This window comes from Microchirus variegatus (genome assembly GCF_963457635.1).
Source record: "Microchirus variegatus genome assembly, chromosome: 9".
Lineage (NCBI taxonomy): Eukaryota > Metazoa > Chordata > Actinopteri > Pleuronectiformes > Soleidae > Microchirus > Microchirus variegatus.
This window is the reverse complement of record NC_139810.1, coordinates 24,477,515-24,505,123: the sequence shown is the minus strand read 5'-3', so window position 1 is coordinate 24,505,123 and position 27,609 is coordinate 24,477,515. Positions and strand designations below refer to the sequence as shown.

General features: G+C 36.5%; 2 protein-coding genes across 3 annotated transcripts; both read right to left on the bottom strand.

Moving 5' to 3' along the window:
• Positions 1–7,121: 7,121 nt before the first annotated feature.
• On the bottom strand, positions 7,122–13,252 carry tegt (testis enhanced gene transcript (BAX inhibitor 1)). Its single transcript, XM_083894864.1, has 10 exons — positions 13,122–13,252; positions 11,112–11,188; positions 10,877–10,985; positions 9,797–9,917; positions 9,372–9,420; positions 8,901–8,998; positions 8,647–8,726; positions 8,440–8,540; positions 8,207–8,282; positions 7,122–8,031 (listed from the first exon to the last, which is right to left on the bottom strand). Exons 2-10 carry the CDS (start codon positions 11,165–11,167, stop codon positions 8,008–8,010), a joined length of 714 nt encoding a protein of 237 aa, XP_083750990.1. The 5' UTR covers positions 11,168–11,188; positions 13,122–13,252; the 3' UTR covers positions 7,122–8,007.
• A 1,019-nt stretch (positions 13,253–14,271) lies between these two features.
• On the bottom strand, positions 14,272–23,714 carry ctdsp2 (CTD (carboxy-terminal domain, RNA polymerase II, polypeptide A) small phosphatase 2). Of its 2 annotated transcripts, none has more exons than XM_083894760.1 (7): positions 23,063–23,714; positions 20,387–20,550; positions 19,054–19,155; positions 18,595–18,651; positions 17,872–17,964; positions 16,645–16,830; positions 14,272–16,022 (listed from the first exon to the last, which is right to left on the bottom strand). In XM_083894760.1, the coding sequence occupies exons 1-7, from the start codon at positions 23,121–23,123 to the stop codon at positions 15,897–15,899; spliced, it is 789 nt and encodes a 262-aa protein (XP_083750886.1). In that variant the 5' UTR covers positions 23,124–23,714; the 3' UTR covers positions 14,272–15,896. The 2 variants fall into 2 exon arrangements, with proteins under 2 accessions (XP_083750886.1, XP_083750887.1); XM_083894761.1 differs by having other exon boundaries at positions 19,054–19,152.
• Between the last annotated feature and the right edge of the window lie 3,895 nt (positions 23,715–27,609).

Below are 27,609 nucleotides of genomic sequence, written 5' to 3'. Positions count from 1 at the left end.
AGTATGAGGTTTTTGTCAAGTTTTGGACCAAAAAAGGTTTTTCCAAAAAAATATTGTCAGATTTTGGACGACATAGTATAGTATGTCGTTTTGGTCAAATTTTGGACCAACATTTTTTTTCAAAAAAATTATTAGATTTTGAAAGAAATAGTGTAGTATGACATTGAGTTCAACTACATAGTATAGTATGACATTTTGGTAAAATTTTGGACAATTTTTTTTTTTTTTCGAATTTTCCGATTTTGGACGACATAGTATAGTATGTCGTTTTAATCAAATTTTGGACCGAATTTTTTTTTTCAAAAATTGTCACAATTTGTACAACATAGTGTAGTATGACATACTACATAGTATAGTATGACGTTTTTGTCAAGTTTTGGACCAAAAAAAGGTTTTTCCAAAAAAATATTGTCAGATTTTGGACGACATAGTATAGTATGACGTTTTGGTAACATTTTGGACAATTTTTTTTTTTTTTTCGAGTTTTCCGATTTTGGACGACATAGTATAGTATGTCGTTTTAATCAAATTTTGGACCGAATTTTTTTTTTCTAAAAATTGTCACATTTTGTACAACATAGTGTAGTATGACATACTACATAGTATAGTACAGGGGTCACCAACCTTTTTGAGTCAGAGAGCTACCTTAAGGGTAAAAAATAATATGGAGGGCTACCATATAATATTTTTTTGTTTGTTTACCATTTAAATGATTAATATTATGCATTCAACTGCATACACATTCCTTCCAGTGCTTACTCCTAACGATTACCAGTTTTTATAAACAATATCAAAGATATTTTACTGACAGATCATACGGATACATGCAAGTGAGGTGAAGTGAAGTGAGCCCGCGGGCACCGTATTGGCTGCCCGCGGGCTACCAGGTGCCCGCGGGCACCACGTTGGTGACCCCTGGTATAGTATGACGTTTTTGTCAAGTTTTGGACCAAAAAAAGGTTTTTCCAAAAAAATATTGTCAGATTTTGGACGACATAGTATAGTATGTCGTTTCAATCAAATTTTGGACCGAATTTCTTTTTTTTTCAAAAAATGGTCACATTTTGTACAACATAGTGTAGTATGACATAGTGTAGTATGACATACTACATAGTATAGTATGTCGTTTTGGTCAAATTTTGGACCAACATTTTTTTTCAAAAAAATTATTAGATTTTGAAAGAAATAGTATAGTATGACATTGAGTTCAACTACATAGTATAGTATGACGTTTTGGTAAAATTTTGGACAATTTTTTTTTTTTTTCGAATTTTCCGATTTTGGACGACATAGTATAGTATGTCGTTTTAATCAAATTTTGGACCGAAGTTTTTTTTTTTCAAAAAATGGTCATATTTTGTACAACATAGTGTAGTATGACATAGTGTAGTATGACATACTACATAGTATAGTATGACGTTTTTGTCAAGTTTTGGACCAAAAAAAGGTTTTTCCAAAACAATATTGTCAGATTTTGGACCACATAGTATAGTATGACGTTTTTGTCAAGTTTTGGACCAAAAAAAGGTTTTTCAAAAAATGGTCACAATTTGTGCAACATAGTGTAGTATGACATACTACATAGTATAGTATGACGTTTTTGTCAAGTTTTGAACCAAAAAAATGTTTTTCATAAAAAATTGTGAGATTTTGGACGACATAGTATAGTATGTCGTTTTAATCAAATTTTGGACCGAATTTCTTTTTTTTTCAAAAAATTGTCACATTTTGTACAACATAGTGTAGTATGACATAGTGTAGTATGACATACTACATAGTATAGTATGTCGTTTTGGTCAAATTTTGGACCAACATTTTTTTTCAAAAAAATTATTAGATTTTGAAAGAAATAGTGTAGTATGACATTGAGTTCAACTACATAGTATAGTATGACGTTTTGGTAAAATTTTGGACAATTTTTTTTTTTTTTCGAATTTTCCGATTTTGGACGACATAGTATAGTATGTCGTTTTAATCAAATTTTGGACCGAAGTTTTTTTTTTTCAAAAAATGGTCATATTTTGTACAACATAGTGTAGTATGACATAGTGTAGTATGACATACTACATAGTATAATATGACGTTTTTGTCAAGTTTTGGACCAAAAAAAGGTTTTTCCAAAACAATATTGTCAGATTTTGGACCACATAGTATAGTATGACGTTTTTGTCAAGTTTTGGACCAAAAAAAGGTTTTTCAAAAAATGGTCACAATTTGTGCAACATAGTGTAGTATGACATACTACATAGTATAGTATGACGTTTTTGTCAAGTTTTGAACCAAAAAAATGTTTTTCATAAAAAATTGTGAGATTTTGGACGACATAGTATAGTATGTCGTTTTAATCAAATTTTGGACCGAATTTCTTTTTTTTTCAAAAAATTGTCACATTTTGTACAACATAGTGTAGTATGACATAGTGTAGTATGACATACTACATAGTATAGTATGTCGTTTTGGTCAAATTTTGGACCAACATTTTTTTTCAAAAAAATTATTAGATTTTGAAAGAAATAGTGTAGTATGACATTGAGTTCAACTACATAGTATAGTATGACGTTTTGGTAAAATTTTGGACAATTTTTTTTTTTTTTCGAATTTTCCGATTTTGGACGACATAGTATAGTATGTCGTTTTAATCAAATTTTGGACCGAAGTTTTTTTTTTTCAAAAAATGGTCATATTTTGTACAACATAGTGTAGTATGACATAGTGTAGTATGACATACTACATAGTATAATATGACGTTTTTGTCAAGTTTTGGACCAAAAAAAGGTTTTTCCAAAAAAATATTGTCAGATTTTGGACGACATAGTATAGTATGAGGTTTTTGTCAAGTTTTGGACCAAAAAAGGTTTTTCCAAAAAAATATTGTCAGATTTTGGACGACATAGTATAGTATGTCGTTTTGGTCAAATTTTGGACCAACATTTTTTTTCAAAAAAATTATTAGATTTTGAAAGAAATAGTGTAGTATGACATTGAGTTCAACTACATAGTATAGTATGACATTTTGGTAAAATTTTGGACAATTTTTTTTTTTTTTTCGAATTTTCCGATTTTGGACGACATAGTATAGTATGTCGTTTTAATCAAATTTTGGACCGAATTTTTTTTTTTCAAAAAATGGTCACAATTTGTACAACATAGTGTAGTATGACATACTACATAGTATAGTATGACGTTTTTGTCAAGTTTTGGACCAAAAAAAGGTTTTTCCAAAAAAATATTGTCAGATTTTGGACGACATAGTATAGTATGAGGTTTTTGTCAAATTTTGGACCAAAAAAATGTTTTTCAAAAAAAATTGTGAGATTTTGGACGACATAGTATAGTATGTCGTTTTGGTCAAATTTTGGACCAACATTTTTTTTCAAAAAAATTATTAGATTTTGAAAGAAATAGTGTAGTATGACATTGAGTTCAAGTACATAGTATAGTATGACGTTTTGGTAACATTTTGGACAATTTTTTTTTTTCTTTCGAGTTTTCCGATTTTGGACGACATAGTATAGTATGTCATTTTAATCAAATTTTGGACCGAATTTTTTTTTTCTAAAAATTGTCACATTTTGTACAACATAGTGTAGTATGACATACTACATAGTATAGTATGACGTTTTTGTCAAGTTTTGGACCAAAAAAAGGTTTTTCTGAAAAAATATTGTCAGATTTTGGACGACATAGTATAGTATGTCGTTTTAATCAAATTTTGGACCGAATTTCTTTTTTTTTCAAAGAATGGTCACATTTTGTACAACATAGTGTAGTATGACATAGTGTAGTATGACATACTACATAGTATAGTATGTCGTTTTAGTCAAATTTTGGACCAACATTTTTTTTCCAAAAAATTATTAGATTTTGAAAGAAATAGTGTAGTATGACATTGAGTTCAACTACATAGTATAGTATGACGTTTTGGTAAAATTTTGGACAATTTTTTTTTTTTTTTCGAATTTTCCGATTTTGGACGACATAGTATAGTATGTCGTTTTAATCAAATTTTGGACCGAAGTTTTTTTTTTTCAAAAAATTGTCACATTTTGTTTTTAGCATGACATATGACATAGTATAGTATGACGTTTTTGTCAAGTTTTGGACCAAAAAAATGTTTTTCAAAAAAATTGTCGTCCAAAATATGACAAAAACGTCATACTACACTATGTTGTCCATAATTAGAACATTTTTGGGAAAAAAAAATGTTGTCCAAAATTTGACAATTTTTTGTAAACATTTTTTTGTCTAAAAGTTGACAAAAACGTCATACTATACTATGTAGTACGTCATACTACACTATGTCGTCCACAATGTGACCATTTTTTGAAAAAAAAGAATTTGGTCCAAAATTTGACGAAAACGACATACTATACTATGTCGTCCAAAATCTGACAAAGTTTTTAAAAAACTTTTTTTGGGTCCAAAACTTAACAAAAACGTCATACTATACTATGTAGTACGTCATACTACACTTTGTCGTCCCAAATGTGACCATTTTTTGAAAAAAAAAGTTGGTCCAAAATTTGACAAAAACGACATACTATACTATGTCGTCCAAAATCTGACAACTTTTTTTGAAAAACATTTTTTTGGTCCAAAACTTGACAAAAACGTCATACTATACTATGTATAGTATGACATAACCCTATGACATAACCCTAACCCTATCATACTACAAACAAAATGTGACAATTTTTTGAAAAAAAGAATTTGGTCCAAAATTTGATTAAAACGACATACTATACTATGTAGTTGAACTCAATGTCATACTACACTATTTCTTTCAAAATCTAATAATTTTTTTGAAAAAAAATGTTGGTCCAAAATTTGACCAAAACGACATACTATACTATGTCGTCCAAAATCTGACAATATTTTTTGGGAAAAACCTTTTTTTGGTCCAAAACTTGACAAAAACGTCATACTATACTATGTAGTATGTCATACTACACTATGTTGTACAAAATGTGACCATTTTTTGAAAAAAAAAATTTGGTCCAAAATTTGACAAAAAACGACATACTATATACTATGTCGTCCAAAATCGGAAAATTAGAAAAAAAAAAAAATGTTGTCATACGTCATACTATACTATGTAGTTGACCTCAATGTCATACTATTTCGTCCAAAATCTGACAATTTTTTTGAAAAAAAATGTTCGTCCAAAATTTGACAAAAACATCATACTATACTATGTCGTCCAAAATTGGGCAATATTTTTTTGGGGCGTTTTTGCCTTTTTAATGTTTAGTATAGTGGAGAGAGACAGGAGGCAGAGAGGTGGGGAATTACATGCAGAAAAGACCGCTTGGTGTGGGATATGAACCAGGGTCGCCTGCAGCGATGACTACAGCCGTGGGGCTGGTTGGGTGCTCTACCATCTGAGCTAAACAGAACGTTATACTATGCAATGGCGTTGACTTGAATATCATACTACACTATTTCGTTCAAAATCTGACAATTTATTTGAAAACATTTTTTTTTACCCCAGAATGTGACCAAAATGTCATACTATACTGTCGTCGACCTCAATGTCATACTATACTATGTTGTCCAAAATGTGACAATTTTTTTGAAAACAAATTTGGTCCGAAATTTGACCAAAACGTCATACTATACTATGTCGTCCAAAATCAGAAAATTAGAGAAAAAAAAATGTTGGTCTAAAATTTGACAAAAACGTTATACTATACTATGTCGTCCAAAATCTGACAATTTTTTTGAAAAAAAAATGTTGGTCCAAAATTAGACAAAAATGTCATACTATTCTATTTTGTCCATAATGTGCCATGTTTTTCGGCCAAAACTTGACAAAAATGTCATACTATTCTATGTCGTCCAAAATTAGAAAATTTTTTGAAAAAAAAATTTCGGTCCAAAATTTGACAAGAACGTCATACTATAACATGTCTCCAAAATTTGACAAAAACGTTATACTATACTATGTTGTCCAAATTTTGAAATTTATTTTGAAAAATACTTTTCGGTCCAAAATTTTTTCAAAACCGTCACACTACACTATGTCGTCCAAAATTTTACAAAACGTCATACTATACTATGTCATCCAAAATTTTATTTTTTTTTGAAAAAAATACCTTTCGGTTCAAAATTTGACAGAAACGTCACACTGCACTGTCATCCAAAATTTGACAAAGACATCATACTATACTATGTCGTCCAAAATTTGACCATTTTTTTTGAGAAAAATGTTTTTTTCGTCCTAAACTTTCTTCAACTACATTAAAACTAATGCTTAATTACCACTGTTATGCATTTCCTTAGGGATACATGTTTACACTTTACAATTAGGGTCCAAAAAGCATTCAGAAATGATTAACTATGGTTAATTCATGCTTATGAGGCACTTTTTAAAGGTTTGGTCAGGTTACAAATGTTAAGTAATACCTTCCATACGGTTAGTTAAGGGCTACCTGATGACATACACAGCACAACATTAGTAAATGATTAATTGTTTATTGATGCTCATCCCGGTAACATGTACACCATATAGCAAATGATTAGTGGATGCATTAGTTAGCTGTTACATAATTCTTATCCGTTCCAAATAAACACGATTAGTAAATGATTAGTCGAGGCTTACTTATATGTTAACTTATGTGCAATAATGCATACATAATAACTATTTACAATATTACATTTTTATTAATGCTTAATAATTTATTAATTCACTTTGAGTGAGTTAATAAATAGTTAACTAACTGCTTATTAATGCATTAACTAATATGCTAACTAATAAGTAATACATAAAAATTGATCGTTAATATATAATTAAACAGTTTAATAATGAATCTCAATAAGCGTAATAAAAATATCTAACATTACATTGTATTACCTATAGCAATATGCATGATAGTTGCTGTTAGTTTTGAGTACATTTTATTATTATTAAAACATTAAATATTTTCACCTAGGCAACATTTTTAGGGCCACAACTACTTTGCTGTTGTATTATCAGATAATTTTCCAGTGTTAAATCCATAGAGAATTTAATGTATTCAACATTTAAACACAAGAACAAATTAAAGCAGTTTGTGATTGTAATTTGTGACTTTTATATGAAAAAATTCGTGAAATTGGTGAATTATGCAAGGAAACACACAAACGTTCAACACATTTATTTGGGCAAATGTATCAAAGTATTAGTTTCGATTTTACATCAATAAAATAAATTCTTCACAGTATACACATCCAACAAAACTGCATCAATGCCAAACTGCAAAGGTTACCAAACCAATTTTCCAGGGATATTTGTAGAGATTTGTAGGTGAGTGGTGTGAATAACTCTCTTTCTCCTCCTCCAGACGGAATCAAAAATTGAGAATTCCAGTGGCTGCGAATTTGTCTGAACGAGTCGCCATCAGTCACGGTTTGCATCAACATTACAGGGCTTCATTATTTTCACTCACTAAACTAAATTTGTGGAGGGAAAACAACAACAACTAATTGGGATATTTCTGACCACAGATCCGCTGTCAGAATCATGGGACACTACATCATGTGACAGTCCACTAAAGAAAGGGTGGGAGGGAAATTTTTAACATGTAAATCAACAAAAACAATGACAAACTGAACCTAATCAACAATCACTTTTCATAAGCTCATGACCCACTAAAAAGGAGCCTGTCATGTAATTAAATTATGGCACTAAATAACAATATAAAAGTCTTCATTAAGTGCTGCTCAGCATCTAAGCCTTCATAGAGCAATGCTTCCCTCTAGAGGCCAAGCTGGATCACTGCAGCTTTAGTCTATTAGTCATTCACAGCCAAGATGGGACAAGCATTAGAGTACCACAAAACTTACATTCAAACCTTGTTGTAAGTTTCCAAAAATAAATCAAAGAAATTTCAATAGTATAAGACCATATAGAAGTTAATTCAAAAATGAAGACAGAAAGTGAAAAGCACCAAGTGCATCGCAATTTGTGTCTGTTCTGAAAGATGTTTTTTTGTTTGTTTTTTTAGATTCCAGGTTCCCGAGCGCAGATTACTTCTTCTCCTTCTTCTTGTCCTGGAAAAGAAAAGAATAAATGATGAGAAATAAAACCCACTTCTGAAAGTTTTCACCTGATCCTTTCATACAATGAATAAAAAGATATCAATGAACCCACATAAATTCAATGCAACTTCCATGGGATTTACAGATCATAAGAAAACAAAAATATATTTTGAGCTTCATTAAATACCTTATCGTTCAAGGCAAGGATGACCATCAGTTTCCTGAAGATGGTGATGAAGTCAAGGAACAGATCCACACAGTGCCTTCAAAATAAATCACATGCAGATGGTTTTGGAATCAATGTTTCCACAATCATTATTTATAAAATACAAGTCCGTGACTGTTCACGTCCATCATTTCATCAACAAAAATGCAACTTATTTGAATCAGACGTCCTGTTCATAAAACACAATTCCTCACCAGACATAGTCCTTGTCACCATTCTCTGCTTTCTCGATGATGAGCTGAGTGTCAAACAGGACAAAGCCGCACATGATGAGCAGCCCCAGGTACATGTGCGCCTGTTGGGAAACCAAAAGCACAAATTAATTTCACCTCACAATATGTGACACACAGCCAATCACAAACAATTACAGAGAGACAATATATATATATATATAAAACTACCTTAAAGAGCATCATAGAGCCAAAGAACATGTTCATCACAGACATCATGAGCAAGAGGGAAAGGCCAGACATCAGAGTGCCTGAGAGGAAACACAATAATCTTATAAATTTACAGTTTAAAAGGAAAAAAAACTGCACAGATTATGGCAAAAAAATCGAAATAATATTCTAAAATAAGGTCGCTATATGCAATAATGCAATAAAACGATTATGGTTGTATTAGTTGTGTGCCAATAGAGGAAAACTGTCTTTACCTCCAAGGAACAAGTAGCTCCTGCGTTTGGCATAGAGGGCGCTGAGAGTGAAACAAATGAAGATCACTGAAGTTCCCATGAAGGCCGTCAGAATGATGCTGCAGAGAAAACACAAAGGATCTCAATTTTATGCATGCAAATCCAATTCACTATTGAATTGTGTATTTCCAACTATGTGTTTTATAAATGAATCAAATCGGTATTATGTATGTGTGAGAAACATAAAACCATACACATATTTTACAAATTTCAAGAAAAAGGCTGAAAAAAAATGCAAAAAAGCCCAAGATACAACTTTTAAAGGAGAATTGCCCAAAACAAACCCTCTGTAAGAGTTTCAACATTCTCCCCTGTGAGCAAATTACAGGAAATGGTTAACGTCCACAGTATATTTAAAACATGTTTAAAGGTTCTTTGTTTTCATCCTTATTACTAAGCAGCTGTTTATTGCTTATGTAACTTTTCACATACCTCGGATTGACAGCAATGACAAAGTCCAGTGTGGGGCCAAGGCCGACACCTGGAGACAGGAGGAGGACAAACATGTGTCACATGACCTCAGGCTAACAAAGACAGCGCTGTTCACATGCAAAGTTGCAACTTTACTCGTCTATGCAACGAAAGCTGCAGCTACTGATTGTTGTCATTATGAATTAATCTGACATTTATGTTATTGATTCATAAAAGATAAGATAACTTTGGAAATGCAATCAAATGTAATTCCCACAGTTAAGATAATATCTAGATGTTTTGTTCCACCTACAGTCCAAGACTTAATACTCATGCAGTGGCATTTATTTTCTTCAATATATGATCAACAACATCTGAAACAAGACTTGTTTTGATTGTTTAGAGTGATTACGTGAATAACAGTTACAAATCAACCATTGGTTTACCTGTGAGGAAGGCAAACCCTGCAAGGATAGCCAGTCTCTTCTTCTCTGTCTCAGGGTTGTGTGGTGTCATGGCCAACCAGAACATCATCCCCAGACAGCCGAGCATGGACAGTATGCCGCCCTGAAAAGAGGGGGAACAAGGAAAAAAACAACAGCAATTTTGTGAGACATTTTTACTAATTTAGCATCAGGATTGAATTTAATGTATTATCATTATTATTATTACTTGTAATATCTTGATAAGCAGAACATACTATAAATGTTTTGGCAGTGGCGCAGCAAAGGACAAATTACACCAATTATTATGTTGCTTTTTCTCATTTCCTCTGCGACCACGACGGCTGGGTTTGTGACGGTCATCTGCTGACCTGAGTCTCTTCCAAACATTAGCACACAGGAACTTTTTGCACACTGACTCAACTCAAATTGTGTTTACCCCTTTCTCTGTGCACATAAATTCAACATTTCAGCCGACACACCTAGACTCGCTTTGCATCTCATGCAAATTAGTGTGTACTCCAAGAGAGAGTGTTTACATAACAAACACCCTAAACAGCTATAGAATAAATAATTTGTTCGGAATGAGTATTTATCATTTCCAAATATTGCCTGTTGTTTCTATTTATTATTATATCTTTGGCTGCTATTTTCTGGTGTGAAGGCCATACATTATTAGAGCTCTAGAACTCTGCCTTGCTTCACGTTGCTTAGCAGACACGCTTGTTAACTGTAAACAGTGCGACATTGTTGTACCGGTGCCTGGTGGACTGTAAACAGGTTGTTGTAGCCATGGGTTGTTTTCATGTCATCATGCTTATTTGCCTAATCTATCCATGTTTTTCATCACAGCAACATAAGCAAACAATGGTCTTCAGGAACCTCTGAAGTTCCTGGGATTGAAAGTGTTCAGTGTTTATAACTGTACTACTGGGAAAACTGTGACATTCAAAGTCAGTTGTTTGAATGTAGGATTATTAATCGTGTTATATTATGAAGGGTTAAGTATTCTGAAAAGTACAATTTGGACAAATGTAAAGAGACATTTTGAGTAGTTACACTGATGAATCTTGTTACCATTACCTGAAAGATGCGCGTGACAACATGGACATAGGATCCAGCTGCAGCTACAAACATACATACTGCCAAGCTGGAGTACACATTCTTCAGGTGCACCTGAGTGGAGTGAGATCTGCAGACAAGGATTAGAACAAACAATGCATTAAAATATTTAAAAAGGGGGGGGGGGGGGGAGGCAGAGCCAGTTGTGTAAATGCCCGACTTGCATCACAGAGCAGTGTTCTGCATGCTTACGTACATTTGGGAGAACTTCAAGAGAGAGTCAAGATTGATGTTGCGGTCAAACATGTTCATGATGGCACCAGGAAGTCAGATCTGTGGATGAACAATAGGAAATGTATTATTATGCCAGATAGTTTGTAGAGGCGATTCAGAGTCTTTCTAATGACAGCACCTGGTTGAGGAGTCCTTAATTACAGTAATAGGACTGCTTTGTCATCTAGTTAGTTATTCTGTAGAAATACTGAATCATAGCCATGTTGATGACATCACACACAAAGATCAAAGGGCATCATTACATAAAGAACAAGACTTTGAAGGCCCATCAAACCTACCACTTACTGTGAGACTAATTAAGAACTGATACTTAGCCTACTTGTCTCCTTAGACGAAGGCTTATTAGAGATGTTAATAAGGGGCATAATTCCGCTTATATAGAACTGCAATCTGGGAACCTAGTTAGAGGTTTCGTGAACAAACAACACATTGGTTCAATGTGTAACACAGGTCAATTTAATGGTCTGAAATAAATTAATCTATAATCAGAATTGTTGAACTGCACCATGTACCAAGTATTGTACTTTTTTGCAGAACTACATTTACCTGCAACTATAATATGACAGCAATCATTCCTTTTTGTTTTTTTAAAGAAACCCTTCATTTCACCCTGGGCAATGGTGGGAATGCCCCTGAACTGGTCTCTACATAGTTAGATAAGAACTGGAATAAGCAGATTTGCCAGACAGATACAAGTGGCGACAGCATCAACTACTACACAATCATGCATAGATTCAAGTAACTTAAGGAATCAAGATTAGGATTTAATCAACAAAACACAATTTCTAAAAATATAAATGGTAAAATACTTATTTCTAATATTTAATGTTGTTTCTATGACTGTGCTTTGTCCAAAACAATATTTTAGATTTCACTAGAGGACTTGTGTAATGTGGCATCACTTATTCATACCTAAATGAGACCTCGCCTGTACCAAAACCTCTCTAATTTTGTTCTGCTTCACTTGATCAAAAGTCATACTTGCACAGATGATGATCACATGTTGTGCTTACTCATCCTGAAATGGCTTTTTTTCCCCCAGGCGAACCTAAATTGTTTTTTTTTTTCCATTTTTAGTGTGCCATCTTTATTTACACTTCACCCGTAACACATGTACTGATATTTACACAACTTAGCAAATCCCACAAGTGTTCCCTTTACGATCCCTTTATACCAAAAGTATTCAAATAGACCTTGTGGTTGCAGATATACTCATTTCATTCTGAGCGTGCAATTCTCAAGCAGAGACCGAAACAATAGACTTAGGGCTTAATGGGTTAAGAAGCTAACACATCAGGGAAAAAAACCCCAAAGCGATTATCAACATAGTTGACTAGTATAGTAATGTATAGTATAGAATATAGATTAATTATTAATTATTACAACCCGACAAGTTTCCCACTCCCAGTTATTATAAGGTAACTATTAACCATGACAGACTGGAGTTTGGACCAGTTTTTCTGAGTCTAGAGAGTGACTTAAAACAACGAAGGCTATTGAATGATAGTATGTGCTTATTCTCATTCGACAGATTTTTACCGTCATATTTTTACAGTTAAATATTAAACAACTAAGACATTTTACACATTCTGCCATTATGTCTAAAAGTGCGCACTAGCTACGTTTCTGAGCACATTAGCGAAACGTTAGCTAGGTTTAACAACAGGTGTTACGTATCAATCGCTGAAAGTATAAATAGTGTACAATTGCGTTTATCGAGTAAACACGTTTGATACTAACGTTACAATCGTCAGCAGCTGGTAAGTAATAAATAACATGTTGGGAGCAAAATGGCAGGCCAGTGGAGACAGCCAAACATCAGAGTATCATATTAGCTGCTCGCCTAGCATTGGTTAGCTAATGTCTACTTGTCCGAAAAATTCAATTCGACGCGTCGCTCATTCTTCGGCAGAGATAACCTCGTCACCGTCACTGTCACACGTCGACACACGGATATAATATTATGTCTCACCTTTCCTCTGCTCCGGAGTTTTTTAATCTCTGACTTCGAATGTTTTCTAATTTAAGCAGTACGTGTCCGTCAGCACACACACACACACAGGCCTTCTGATGTCACCATGGAAACGCCCAGAAAATGACGACACTGACGTAACTTTTAACGCATTTAACGTTTTTTTTTTTTAATCTGTTGATCTGTGTAAGAAAAATAACAAGTTAATATTTTTAGTTTTCAACACTTCAGTACATATTTTATATTCATTTAGAAATAATGAATGGTAATGAAGCGGTACTGATGAATGTTTATAAGAAAGGCACTTCCTGGTGTCACTGAGTAATGTCCCCGGTCACCTAAAATGGCCGACTCTTAAATGTAGCTGCAGTCATGACGTTTTCCAGAAAGGCTGTTGCTTTCTTTTTCGCTTTTGTTTCACTTCTGCTTCTATCATATGTTTAACCGTGGTGTGTTCAAAATGAAACCAAAACAAATGCTATTGTGCCTTTAAATTACATTCTGTTTATTACTTGAAATTTACAACAATTCAGACGCAAATATTACTCCTTGTACTCTACTTGCTTCTGTCATGTGTCATGGCCAGAACAAAAACAGCCATTTTAAGTAATTTCAGAGTTATTCATTTAAAATTTCTTCAATAAAAGCAAGAACGTTCTAGATGCTGTCTTTAAATATTTTTTATTAATTTATTTTCAGAAATGTATAGTGGACATTAATTTTGCGCTCATTCCTCAACTTGACACAGTTGGCACAATACTAATAGTATAATAGTAAATAGTATTAATTCTTTTAAAAAATTTTCACCACTTACAAACTGTAACATTTCAGAGTAAATGAGATTTTAAAAGTAAAATGTATTTATAATATTTACTTGAGTAAAAATGGCGATCCCACAATGCAAAAACACCCAGTTACAAGTAAAAGTCTATTATCACAACACATGTTAGTTTAGTAGAAAGCTATTCAAAAGAATTATTTTCAAAAGTGAAAGCAATCTGATGTGGCATTCCTAATCTGTTGGGTATTTGTTGGGTAGTTGGTAGGTGGTGTTGTAAAGGGTGTTGTACGTTTCAGATGGTAGACAAATCACACAAAAACATTAAAACAAGCACCCTGTTTTTAAGAATTTTGTTGAAATCACATTGAGAAATGTTAGGTTTTCCATTTATTCTGATACACAAAGACAAATTGTGACTTTTTCAACAAATACTTTTGGTCATCACAATATTTTCATTGTCATTTCATTTTACTTGATAACAACATGCAGGCAATAATTGCATCAGGCATTTTACAACAAAGGAAAAAAAAAAACATTACCCAGGAAACACAACCCCGCAAAATATCCATTGTAATAAATTTTCAAATGCTCAATCTTGCATGATTGGATATTGCATTTATATCTTTATTATTTAACTGTTGAGTATTTCTTGAAATACCCATGAACTTTGACAGCAAAATGTTTATTTAGGCACAGACAAAACAGTCAAATGCAAGGCCTGCCTCAAAGTAGGCATATGGATGACAATGCAAAATGTTAAGCATTAAAAAGTACTGAACAATACAGATTCTTTTGGCCAATAAATATAGAAAAAAAACACTCATACATGTTAAAAAAATCTAATTGGATATTTTCAAGTGTTGTACTGCAAGTACCACAGCCACATGGCTTTACACCTGCTCTTGACAGTGTTTTCTCACGCTCAGCATGACACATCAGAGTGTGTAGGCCTACAAATCTCAGTTCAGGCAGAACACGTTTCTGTGTCCGAATTTCAAAGGCACAGTTTTTACTTTCAGCACTGTCAATATAAAACAAGTGCATGTTGTTTGTCATATAGTAACAACACAAAAACATAGTGACAAATGGACTGTAATTAAACGTTGGCTAAAACGGTGGCATCTATGGTCATCCGATGTGCCAACATATTCCAGTGTGTCTGCTTCAAACTGATCCATCAAGACAACATTTCACTCTGTTAACTTATAAACAATAAGTACATACCAGTCTGACCACTAGTGATGTTTTTTGTAGATATGATGTTTATAGTACAAATTAGTAAAACACTTTTTTTTGCTTCTCATTTATGGGTAAATAAGACTACAGCTATGTTTACATCTGCTGAATGCAATTATTGAATGGCTGATAAAGAGGTACTGTCTGTTGTTACAGAATTTGGTTGCATAGAAGAACCTTATTTACCATTTATTTAAAAATAGATTTCCTTATAAACAACCTATAAAAAGAAATCAATAAATGTAGAAAATCTGGCAAAAATCTTAAAAAAGAGCTGATGTTATTTTGTTGTTCCTTAAAGGCACAATAATAAAAACCACAATGTCTAAAAGTCAAGTCAGGGCAGGCAGGCTTCTGCTTTGGCAAAAGAACCACTTTGATATTCATACTAACTGGAGTAATAGTGATTGTGATTGTGGATTGTGGATTGTGAACTGCTTTGGTTGTTGTTTCCAGCTCTTTGTCATCACTCTTTCTAATAGTGGTTGTCAATATTGTCAGCACATGTTCAGAGGAAAGGCCTCAGATTGTGATCTATTATTTTGTTTGAGCCAAAGACATTGTGTTTTCCAAACTTAGAATTTCCTTGACCTCGTGCTTAAACGCATTGCAAGCATTAGTTTTGTGCAGAGGTAAAGGGAATAACAACTGGATAGCATCTATTCTCAAAAAAAAAAAAAAAAAAAATCAATTCTGTTTGTGGTTTTAGTTCTTTCAATCTAGAGCTCTAACAGGAACTTAGCAGGCCCCTCGAGAGCTTAATGTCCACGAAGCTGGTCCAGCTGAGTGTAAACGTTCTCAGCTTGACTAAGTTCTTCAAACACAGGCAGAAGGTTGAGCAGCTCAGCATCTTCCACGTCATCAAACCACGACACCACAGGAACCTGAAGAAAATAAACAATGGGTTCATATATATATATATGTACTGGAAAATGTGAAGGCATCCAAAGTAGGATATGAATTTATATGAACTGAAAACCAACAGCTGTATGTTTTTCTTCATCATATTGGCCCTTTTCCTTGCAAGCATATGGACATATTTTATCAGGAAAAGCACAGGTGTTAATGATAACACTGGCTCTGTTTAGGGCTGCAAAGATTTATTAATCGATTAGTAAATTAATTGTCAACTATTTTGACAATCAATTAATTGGGTTGAATGTTATAATTAACACAAGTTCTTTGATTTTCTTAAATGTGAAAATGCTCTGGTTTCTTTGCTCTATGCAACAACAAAAAATCTTTAAAACGGATTGCTTTTGGTTTGTGGACAAAACAATACAGTTGAGAACATTCAACCACTTTGAGCTGGACCAAAGAACTAAATGATTGATTTTGAAAAATATATTCAGTCAAACGATCTAAATATTTCTGACACCAGAAAATGTCATCTCTGCAACAATATCTAGATACAGAAAATGCTACATCTTTTGAATGACAGGCATCAATATTGTTGGTATATACTGTACATCTACAAAATGAGGTACTGAGAAGATCAAAACTCACAGCATTGTTAGGGTGGAAGATGTAGGAGGCAGGAGAGTTATCCAGGATGAGGGTTTTATGTAGATCTCTACCCAAGCGGCTTAGGTCTTTGACATAGCAGCCCTGGTGGAAAACACAAGATTCCCGGAATAACCGAGTCCGGAAAACACCAAACTGATCCAGTAGGTCCGTCACTGGGTCTGCATACTGGTAAAGATCAGGGAAGATGTATACAGGGAAGAGCAGGGAGGTGTAAGGTTGAGGCTAAACAGAACTTCCTACTGACAGTGAATATTTACTCTCACATTAAATAGCTACGAGGCAGAGCACTCATCTAGAATCTGCTCATCTGGAACAGGTTGCACCAGCTCTTTATAAATCCAATCTCTCTATCCTATAACGACAATCATGAATAACTATCCAAATGAACTTGGACAAAAATCCAGAAATTATATTTCGGCTCAGGTCGGGTTCAATCACGTCAGTGTGGTATAATTTTGAGTTCTTTGAGCGAAACATGAGAGTTAAATAGGGTGAATTTAAAAAATGTGAAAATATGGTGTCAACATTTAATAAATAGATGTACAACGAGTGAAAACAAGTATAATCTGAAAGGTGATTGACCTGGTTTTACCATTTTGTATAAAAGAGATGATTTACTAAGCAGGTTGCACAATTCCAACTTCCAAAAGTCACTCTGGTATCAGAAGCTGATAAAAATAATGTTGTTTTTTTTCATGTAGTTGCAGGAGAACTGTATAGTAACAAGTCATTTAGTTTGAATTTTTTGGAAGTGGATTTTTTTCCAGTGCTAGGTCACAAAATAGCTTTACTGTAAGAGGGACACATGTTAATAAATTTAAATAACAATAAATTAACAATTAATAAATTTAGTAACATTAGCTTTGTGCATTGGTTTCAGTTTTACATAACAAACTAATAATTACATTTACCTAAAAACGAGCTTGTGTGGTACAACCCATTTTTAATTTGATGTGTGATTCTCCGCTCGAATTCTGAAAAGAGGTGGTGCAACCAAGCATTGAAGCCAACTATTATTTTAAACGTGAGGAAGGAGGGTGTCTACTAAGGCAACTAACTACAAGCATGTTCAGCAGTTTCTCTACCAATAAAAGGAGAACTAACAGGCAGGGGAAGCAGAACAAAATGTGATTGATCAGAGATTTCATAAAATATCACACAAAAGACTCTTGTTGTGAAAGAAATCGATTTCAGTATTTGATGTACCTTAGCAAGACTGGCAGTAAACAGCACACATTCAAACAACTCTCCCATTCTCTGCAAGAATTCATCCACATATGGCCTCTTCAGTACATACACCTGTAAAAGAAACAACAAACCATCAACTCATGGGACTATTTAACTGATATATACAGATATTTCATTTCTTCACATTTAAAGTCATCATTTCCGTCAGTTAGGTGCTAATGGCCAGTTCCTGAAACAAGTAATCAAGAATAGGCCGTGTCAGTGTTAACCAGCCTATCCTGGATTACTTGAACCAGGCAGAGGCCCACACAGGATTCCTCGGCAGCACATGGGGTCCCAGGAATCACATTTCTGAGTTAATTACATTTCCACATGTTCAAAAGTGTGAGGCCCTACACAAGTTGAACAAACTGTCCAGTACACGGTGCTGGTTACGTGCAACGTTTCTTCAATATATATTTCCACAGAGACATGTATATAAAAGGTTTTAATTATTCATCACATTTTAAATGAACCCGGGGCTCAAATGACCATTTTCCTGCTGATGCATCCACTTATACTTGTGCTTCCTTTTTCCCAACATCTGACCAGTAGAGGGCTCCATTCACCCAGCACCGAAAGCCTGGCTGATAAGTTACAACAAGACCCATCCCTTTTTCAGCTCAGCAACCACCGTGAACACATCAACATACATACACAAACACCCCCCCTCAACAAACACACTCACACACAGTATTTTACCTGGTGTGTGGTCCCCTCTATCTCCACAGGCACGATGAAGTCGGCATTATTAATAGGCTGGCGGGAGAGAACAGAGGAGATGGTTGGTATGCTCATTCACATGGCGTTACATAACAAGTCATCAATGCAGATGTAAATCAAAGTACACAACAGCAGAGTGTAATTCACTGGACGTTACTCCAACACAAGTGTGAAGAGAAACTAGGCGTTCGCACAGCTGTGACATTCTGTCATTGTGTACTGTATATTTTAGCTCAATAAACAAACCAATGGACATTTACACGTTGTTACCACGAATAATTACTGGCTTTTCAGAACAAGATTCCATTATTTTATTTTCATCTATTTAACCAGGAAGTCCTGGGAGTTTTACATTACGTTTTACATTGTGACACTGGTTTACTATACATGTTGCATATATACATAGGTATAATGAGGAAATAATGATAAGAGTGGTACCTTGAATGAGCTGTGCACCAGTGTCTCATCCAGGTCTATGACCACGCAAATCTTCCCTTGGTCCTGGGTGTTCACTTCAGGCAGCAGGCTGGGTTCAAACTGCTTAAAAAATTCACAGATTGTTTTTTTTGTATTAATATTATTAACACGAATACCATTCCTGTCTTGTCTTGTCTTGTCTGGGTTATATATAAAGCTAAAGAGCATGGTTGGTCCTAAAACATTCAAGTGATTCACAGACAATTCAAAGCTTGGCCATTTGGGAAATTAGATAACACTGAGTTTCATAAATGGATGCATGTGATGATGGCTTACGTAGTGGACTTAATTATTTACTGCAAAAGCTTTTACATTTTATATCTTTAGGATCAGGATATTCATTTCTTTGATTATACTTTGTAAGGGACATCTTTGTTAGACTTTAAATGCGTTCATCTGTCGGGAAAACAAACTACCATGACCTAATGTAATTTCCTGACATCCAGTTTTACACTCGTTTCGTTTCTGTCTCTTTACGAGCACAGTGGAACTAAAATTAATTATTAATATATTATATAACACGAACTGTTTATCCATTAAGCCAGTACAACTTAGAATGGGAAAATGGTATCCACGAATAACACCAGCCTTATTTCACTTCCTAAAAAATAAGCCTAATGCAACATAAGACCAATGTTTAATTTGGTTTCATTTCAGTGGGTGCCTACCAGACAATAACCAGGCCCCATAGGCTGCTTCCTGTTTGCTCCTGAGGCTGGAGGTAACTCCACAATGTGAACAAACATTGCTTCTCATTAAAGTGCCCCTTACATGATAGTAAAGCCGCAATCAGCATTCACCAGCATTGTAAGCAGTGTGCAGTCGGTGCTCAGGGCTTTATTTTTTATTCTGTACCTCAGCAATTACAAGGCACTTTATTCACATTGTTCTCGCCACCTGCCTAAAGGACTGAGAGGCACTGTGTCGTTCTTATATTCCTTAAAGAATCAAGTACGATCATCAAAGTAATTTCATATCCGCAGACAGTTGGCAGTTTTCAAGATGTTCAGATCAGGTGCAGTGGTTGGGTTTAGTGCTCAGCCATAAAAAACAAAAAAGCAATGAAGTTTCAAGACAATAAGAAGGACATTTTTACAGCATACAGCATATTAAGTATATTTCTACAGGCAAACTATTGAAACGCCTCCCCTTTTATGGCACACTGTGTGTGTGTGTGTGGGTGAGACAAGGAAGTAAAATCTTAAACAAACAGAAATAAAGACAATACTGTGCTGAGGACTACAAATTGTTTTCAATGGTGAGAAAAATGTTGCTGGACTAAGAACAGTGTTACCTTGACAACCATTCCATTTTCCTGTGAATCCAGCAAGGCCTGCTGGGAGGGTGGTGGTAGTGGTGTTGGTGGTTTGGGGCCATCCTGAGCCTTTAAGCAACAGAAGAGTGCTTTGAAGATGTTACAACTCCGCGGCTGTTTTAGGGCAGACTGGTTCACCTGGCCTGTTCAATACAGAGAAAGAGAGACTTTCATGAGACATGGCAAGGCAAAACTACATCTTGTCAACATAGAGATGATCACTGTGGTCTTGAAGTACATGCCACAACTGCTTATTTTCTGGCTCTCACAAAACAAATCTTGAAACAAACAAAAGAGAAAAAAAAAAAAAAATTGTCACAAACACTACTGAATTAGGTTTATGCGTCTTGAAATGTACAGAATAAACCTGCTCTCTCCTAAAGGCACCGTCCATCTGTTTATACAAATGGCATAGCCTGCACATGAAATCTGTTTTCAATGCGCCTGCCTCTGCTGCTGGAAATGGCTGGTACATGTTATATAATCACAGAGGGCGGGAAAACCCACACTTTTCAGCAGTACCCTCAACAGAAAACACAGACAGAAAACATTCCAACCATTTTAAACTCCTAGACCTTCCAGAGCTGCCTGAAGCTACAGCCGGTCAGTGAGCTGGACAAGCAGTCACACCTCAGTGCTCTGTGCACATCTTTGATCCGTCACCGTAACCGTGGCCGTCCGGGCAGACTTGACAAGGCTCGGTGAAAGAAAAGGGAGGGGGAAACATTCTTACAAGTCCCTTCTAAGGTGTTTTTCAAGTGAGGACTTGCTTGAAGTTATACCCATAGATTCAGTGTCATCATAGTTCATAAACACACACTAAAGAGACAAACTGTTGATACACTCTGCAGTGAGAAGTGTGTACCACCCAGCTGCTTCTTTCTATAATTTACCCTTTTTCCTTAGTGTCCACCCTGCTGACCCTCAGTGCTCTGAAGACGGAGTGCAGTCACACCAACGACCATGTTACAAAACTACATGTTCAAGAGACAAAGGACGCCGAGGCTCGATTAGGTCATCCTAATTTTGTTATTCTGTACATGTCCTCCATTAGTTCGACAACACATATCTCATATTGTTCTGATTTAACACAGCCCAGATGATATGTAGCCAGTTGATGTGAATTGTACACTGCCAGTCAGCGCAATTCAGCCTATTGATTTCCCACAGGAGGGCAGTACTAGCCATGTATGACATAACACATGCATTTAATCCCCTCTACGTGTGATAAAAAAAACAACAAAAAAAACAACTAAACAGATTAATCCTATAGATACTTATCAGTGATGAATCAAGGGCCATTTAAATGTACTCATTCCAACAAAACATATGCAGGGAGGGAAAAAAATGGTACTATTGTTTTTCAAAACCAAAACAAGACCTGGGGCTAAACACACCACAATCATGCACTATGCACGATATTACCAAGCAAATGGTGAGCCGGAATCAATGAGCAGAGCCTCATTCAAGCGCAAGGAAAAGCGTGCAAACAACGGAATCTTTGAAGGCGCTACAATGGGCGTGTGCAGAGGGGTGTGTTTGTGCATTCCGCTGTCAATACCGCGGCACCTGGTATTTCTATGCAGCGCTGCTGTTAATTAATCCACAGCCTCTGTAGACCCTCTCTGACTGCAGCCATCATCTTTGAACACGCACACAGTGATTTAACCCGCGCTGTTTGCTGGTGCACTGAAAAAAAAAACAACCCCACAAACGTTGAAGTGCAGCAGCACAGTTTTCTCCTGATGCGCACTGAACATGGACAACATATCACCTCAGTGTAGTTTACAAATGTACAGCAACAGCTTGGCTTTATGACTGTGCTGTAGATAGAAAGATCCCTGCACTGACACACGAGGAGGTCCTCATGCTGTACCTGGTAGTAGTAGCAGCAGCAGCATTATGGGACGTGCCAAACAAGCTGGAACCTGAGAAGCATAAATGCGCGGCAGCTGGGTTTGGATCGACCAGACCAGCAGCAACAACAACAGCAGCACCGACCAAAAACCTCGGTGATAATCAAAACAACACACCAGCAGAAGCCACACAAATACCATCAATAACAACAACATTGAATTCAGAATAAAAGGGAGAGAAAATGTGATCAACAATAGCTGGAAGCTGTGGATGGAAAAGCCAGTGCGTAATGGATACCGTGAACTTGATCTTACATCCAATACAACATGAATCACTTGGCTGTGATAAAGCACAGTGTGAGGTGCACAATAAAATTGTCTCGTGTTATTCAGTCTTATTCACTGTGTTAAGCGATTAAAGAGCTGAATGGTGTGCAGGTGATCACTGAAGAAAAACAACACATTAAGGCTCCAATAAAGAACCACACAAGCACATTTGTTTCTTTTTTCCAAACCCATCGCTTAGTGTTTTATAGAAATTAAACGTGAGTACAATATAATGAGTTAAATGTAAAACAGAAAATTTATTTTTTCTGTTTTTTTAATTTATGGTAATGCGCCTGTGAGCGCGCTCCACCACCATCCGCAGAGCGTAACTGTCAAATGGGCGCACTACACTACAGGCTTCCTCCCCCTTCACTATCCTGAAAACAAACAGGCCTGATATTGAATCTGGCGCATGTTAAATGGTGTTTTAACAGAAAACACACACACGCGTACAGACGCAGGCCGAACTCACCTGTTTTCGGTGACACTTGAACGTCTTCTTTCTGCACTTGGGTGATAACAGAACTTTCCATCTGACAATCACGGAGCCCTCAAAATCCTCAAATCCTGTCCCCGAACACGGATGGGCATCCCTCATTGGGTTTTATTTTATAAGTCGATTTTTACCGGGGTTCACTTGTCGCCCGCCTCAGTTACGGTCCTTGGTGAGAGAGAGAGTGTGGGATTCGTCTTGTTCCCCCGCCGCTTCTCCTTCTCTCGGAGGTCCGCCGCTGCCTGGGTGGGGAGGGAGGGAGGAGGGAAAGGCACTTGGAAATGTGTTTTAAGGAGGCTATTTGAGGCCGTGTCCGCTCCGTCGTCTCGGGTTGTTCGCTACTATTAGTGGAAATGTCGCCGAGCTGCCCCCTCTCCCGTCGCAGCGAACTCCTCACTTTTGCACCAACAACATGGAGAATCCAGGCGAGAGGAGGAAAACAACCGAGGAAATGGGGCAAGTGAGGGCCGGTTTCAAGCCCCCCCTTACTACAGATAAACAACACCGCCCGAAAGACGCCAAAGAGCGACGGAAAACGCCGAGATTCGGCGGCACGCGTGGGCTCCGGTGCGGGAAAACGGGTCCCAGCGCGTAGTTAGATGTAAAATGCGGGTTTTGTTGTTATCCGGGCTTTTGTTTTTCTACGGTAGGGACTCCGCGGGCGCCTTGAAACGGTCTCCGTTTCGTGATTGGACGGCCGGGAGGGGATGTGGGCGTGGTCGAGGCATTCCTCCCCGTCCCGCACGCTCCGCAGCGAACACATTCCAACGCTGCTCCCGCAAATGAGATCACACTGTTTGTAATAACAAATAAATACACTAATAAATATAGAAACGAGTACGTTAACACACGTTAAAGCTAAACTAGCACACACATGAAGACGCACGGTGTACTTCCTGTTGAAACACTGTTACAGTCACTATTATCTATTATTTACTAAATTGAATAATAGTATGGTACATTATACATATCTATTATATATAATTGTGTAACATTGTTTACACTGCATTAAATACATATAAAGACTGTTGAGTAAATGGGTTGGATTTTAAACTCTAAACATAAACATGACTGAAAAAATTATATTTAATTGTTTTCTACACTGGAGTCCCTTACTTTTAGACTGCTTGAAAATAGCCCCTTAAGATTGAATGGACATTCATTATTGTGAATTTTCAGTAGATTTTGTCTTTGTTTCATGATAGTTATAAAGTATGTGTTTATCTGTCTGCATGGGTGGGATTTAAGTAAAGATTCAAGATTCTTTATCGTCATATACTTGATAACAATGCAACATCATTACCAGTAATAAAAGGTAACAGTAAAACAATAAAACACGACATGTAGAAGAACTTCTACAGTCTTTTAGTGGGAAGATGTAACTCCAGGCAGGGCTGCATGTTCCTCAGGAGTGTTAAATATCTGGAGGTAACAGAGGGCAGAGTGAAACCACTGACCCAGGCTCCTTTCTTTTTCCCTCTCATTTCACTTCCCTCCAGTGACACAATAATGAAATAAAACGGTAACTTTGCTTTGCCTGAAAACGCTGGGGGAATGTGTTGCAGCAACTGTCCTGTATACATGTGCAGGAACAACGCACACGTGTCGGCTCTAATGCAATTTTACTTTACCATGACGCTCCTCGTCCTAAGAGTTACACCACAGTTGCATCATGTACACACATGGCACAGTTTGGACTTCAAACCTTTATTGTTTGGGTCTAAATCCAGTAAATAAGTAGATAAAAGTGTGAATTACAAGCAGATCCTGTTATTTAAAAATAACCCAGTGTTAAGTAGGTTTTTGAGCTGCAACACATTTGTTTTAAGTGCCTCTTTATGCTCTGGATGGGGAAAAAAAAGAAAACATCTAAGTAAATGAGTCACACTGATGTATTTGCTTCAGTGCACATGGAGAACATACGTTTTATAAAGTCACAGCAGCCATTTGCTGCATTTTGTTTCTAACACACACAGACACATATCGTACAAATGACGTATAGGTGGAGAACAACAAGCACAGCTTACATTTACATCCGTACCATTTCACTGAAGTAAACAGAAATAAACAACATTAAAAAAAAAAATCAAACGTGTTAATAAAAGAATAGCTCACTTGAGCTTGTTGGTGCACCAATTCCAAACACATGTGGGCCCATTACACCACAAGCCTAAGCCAGTGCCCACAGTGGCCACAGTGCAAAGCATAAACAAGAATGGCCCCGCTGTTTGCATTCCTGGTGTTGGACATTTAAAGGCAGCACTGACAGATCTATGTAAAAATATATATACAAAATAACGGCCGGCACAGCTGGAGAATGTCATGTGGCTTTAACGTCGATGGCACTGTTTTACTAAATCAATTTGAGACCCACTACGTTTGCCCGATCTCTGGTGCATCTCTGGCCCCTACTCTTAGTACGGTTGCATGTGCATTCCTCAGAGAAGACACACAGACGCATAGAAAGAGTGAAGGGGTCAAATGGAGCTAAGGAAGGCCCGCGCCGAGCGTTACAGAGTTGCACCTTTGGAAAAAACATGTGACTTCAAACACCAGATTCCGCTCAAAAGCTAGCCCCGCCGTTCCTCGGTTACTACTACTACAAAAGCACGTAAGAAAGAAAGCAACACGAGGTGAAAGGGTGAATACATCATACATACCACACTTCAAACCTGAGATCATCACGGTTCAGAGGGAAAGGAAAGGGCAAAAAAAACAAATACATTTTTAAATAATGCTGACAAACAGCACGAGTAATTCTTTGTTCTGCTTTATTGTGTATATTCATCAGATTTGTTTACAACACAATAATACATTTATTGATTATTGTGATTGCATCTTATTAAATCAGTCTGCTCTGTATGGTGTGCCACAGGGACAAAACGGCACAGTGGTTCAAAGATATCCTTTAGCAAAAATACGTCACATATTAATCATCTGTCACGGGTAATTATATCAGTATTTCAGGACACTAATTGCACTGTATTCATTTAAAAATCAACAAAAAAAAAATATTGAACTAATTGTTATATTGCACAATAAAAAAAATCAGTGGTGTTGACAGTAAATGCAAAAAAAAATAAAAATCACATTAACCTCACACACGCAAACACCCAAACACACACACACATAATCCATCCATCAAATGTGGTGGTTCTAGTTCTACATTTCACACCTGGGATTCCACAGCTTCTACTTACAGCCATATGGATGCACTCTGCCATGCATTAGCTACATCCAATCCTGCAGATGACAAACTAGCTGTTGAAATGTGCTTGCAGCATCTGAGGCTCGTGTAGGGTTGGGACTGAAGGGGCTACAATCATGTGATTTGCTGGAAGAGCCCCCCCCCCCCCTCCTTCCCTCACACACACACACACACACATATATATACACACTTATCCCCCCCCCCCCCCTCCTCCCCTGTGCAGGCCAGCCCCTGAGTGGCCTCTGCTCGGCTATGTTTCCAGGAAAGGGGCCTACTGGACAGGCTGTGAGGCCTAGGCAGGGAGACATTGGCTCATTGAGAAAAACAAAAACAGAGAGGGGCGGTGGGAAGACTCTCCCCTCTTACATAACTCTGCCTCCATGACAGGGAGAGTGAAGAGAGAGGAGGAGGAAAAAAAAAAAAAAAAAAAAAGAGAAAAGTTCCCCGCCACAATGCAAAGAAAAACCTGTCCATCTGCCTTTGCTCGCAGAGGCTGAACTACTTCAGGTCTGGAATTCGATCAGCACTGAAACCAGCAGTGCTTGCCTGCAGTTGCACAATAGCAGCAGCAACAGCAGCTCCTCAGACATACCACGGCCACAGGCATGTCAAACACCAGCCACATCTCACTGTGCACTTGGAACACTACAGCTGGGGGGGGGGGGGGGAGCGTTGCAGCTACGTCTGCTAGGTCGGTTTAATGTCACATTGTTGTTTCTGTGCGACTGTTAAAAAAAAACACAACAACACATGAAACATGATGTAACACACCGTGGCAGTAAATGTGTTGTGTTGTACAGCACTGCTGGTGTGACATTTACAAGAGCTGAGGAATCTTCTCCTGTAGCCTGCACTGCCTCCTGGTGGCCAAAAGAGAAACTGCACATGTTCAAAAAAACATTGCATTTCCTCATGGAAGGATTAAAGCATATAGAAAGGACCCACGAATTAATTAAAGATACTGCCTTGAGTGTATAATGGCGACTACTAAAATCATTTGAACAGACTGTGCACACAATTTCTCCAGCTTGACTGACTTGTCTGTAATTTATCATTGTTGAAAAAAAATATATTTTTTTGTGGAAATTAAACAAATAAAAAAAGGGGGAAGGAAAAACAAATGCAAGGCCAAGACGCATTTTTGTTTTGTCATACAAAAAAGTCTCTCACACACTCAGGAACATTGTGACACTGGCACTCATTTATCATGTAGGTCACTTGGCACTACAACAGTTGGAAGGGATCAATCAAGGGTAATTTGACATTTTAATATACAGAATATACCAATAGGCTACAAAAAAAAGGATTGTAATAGATG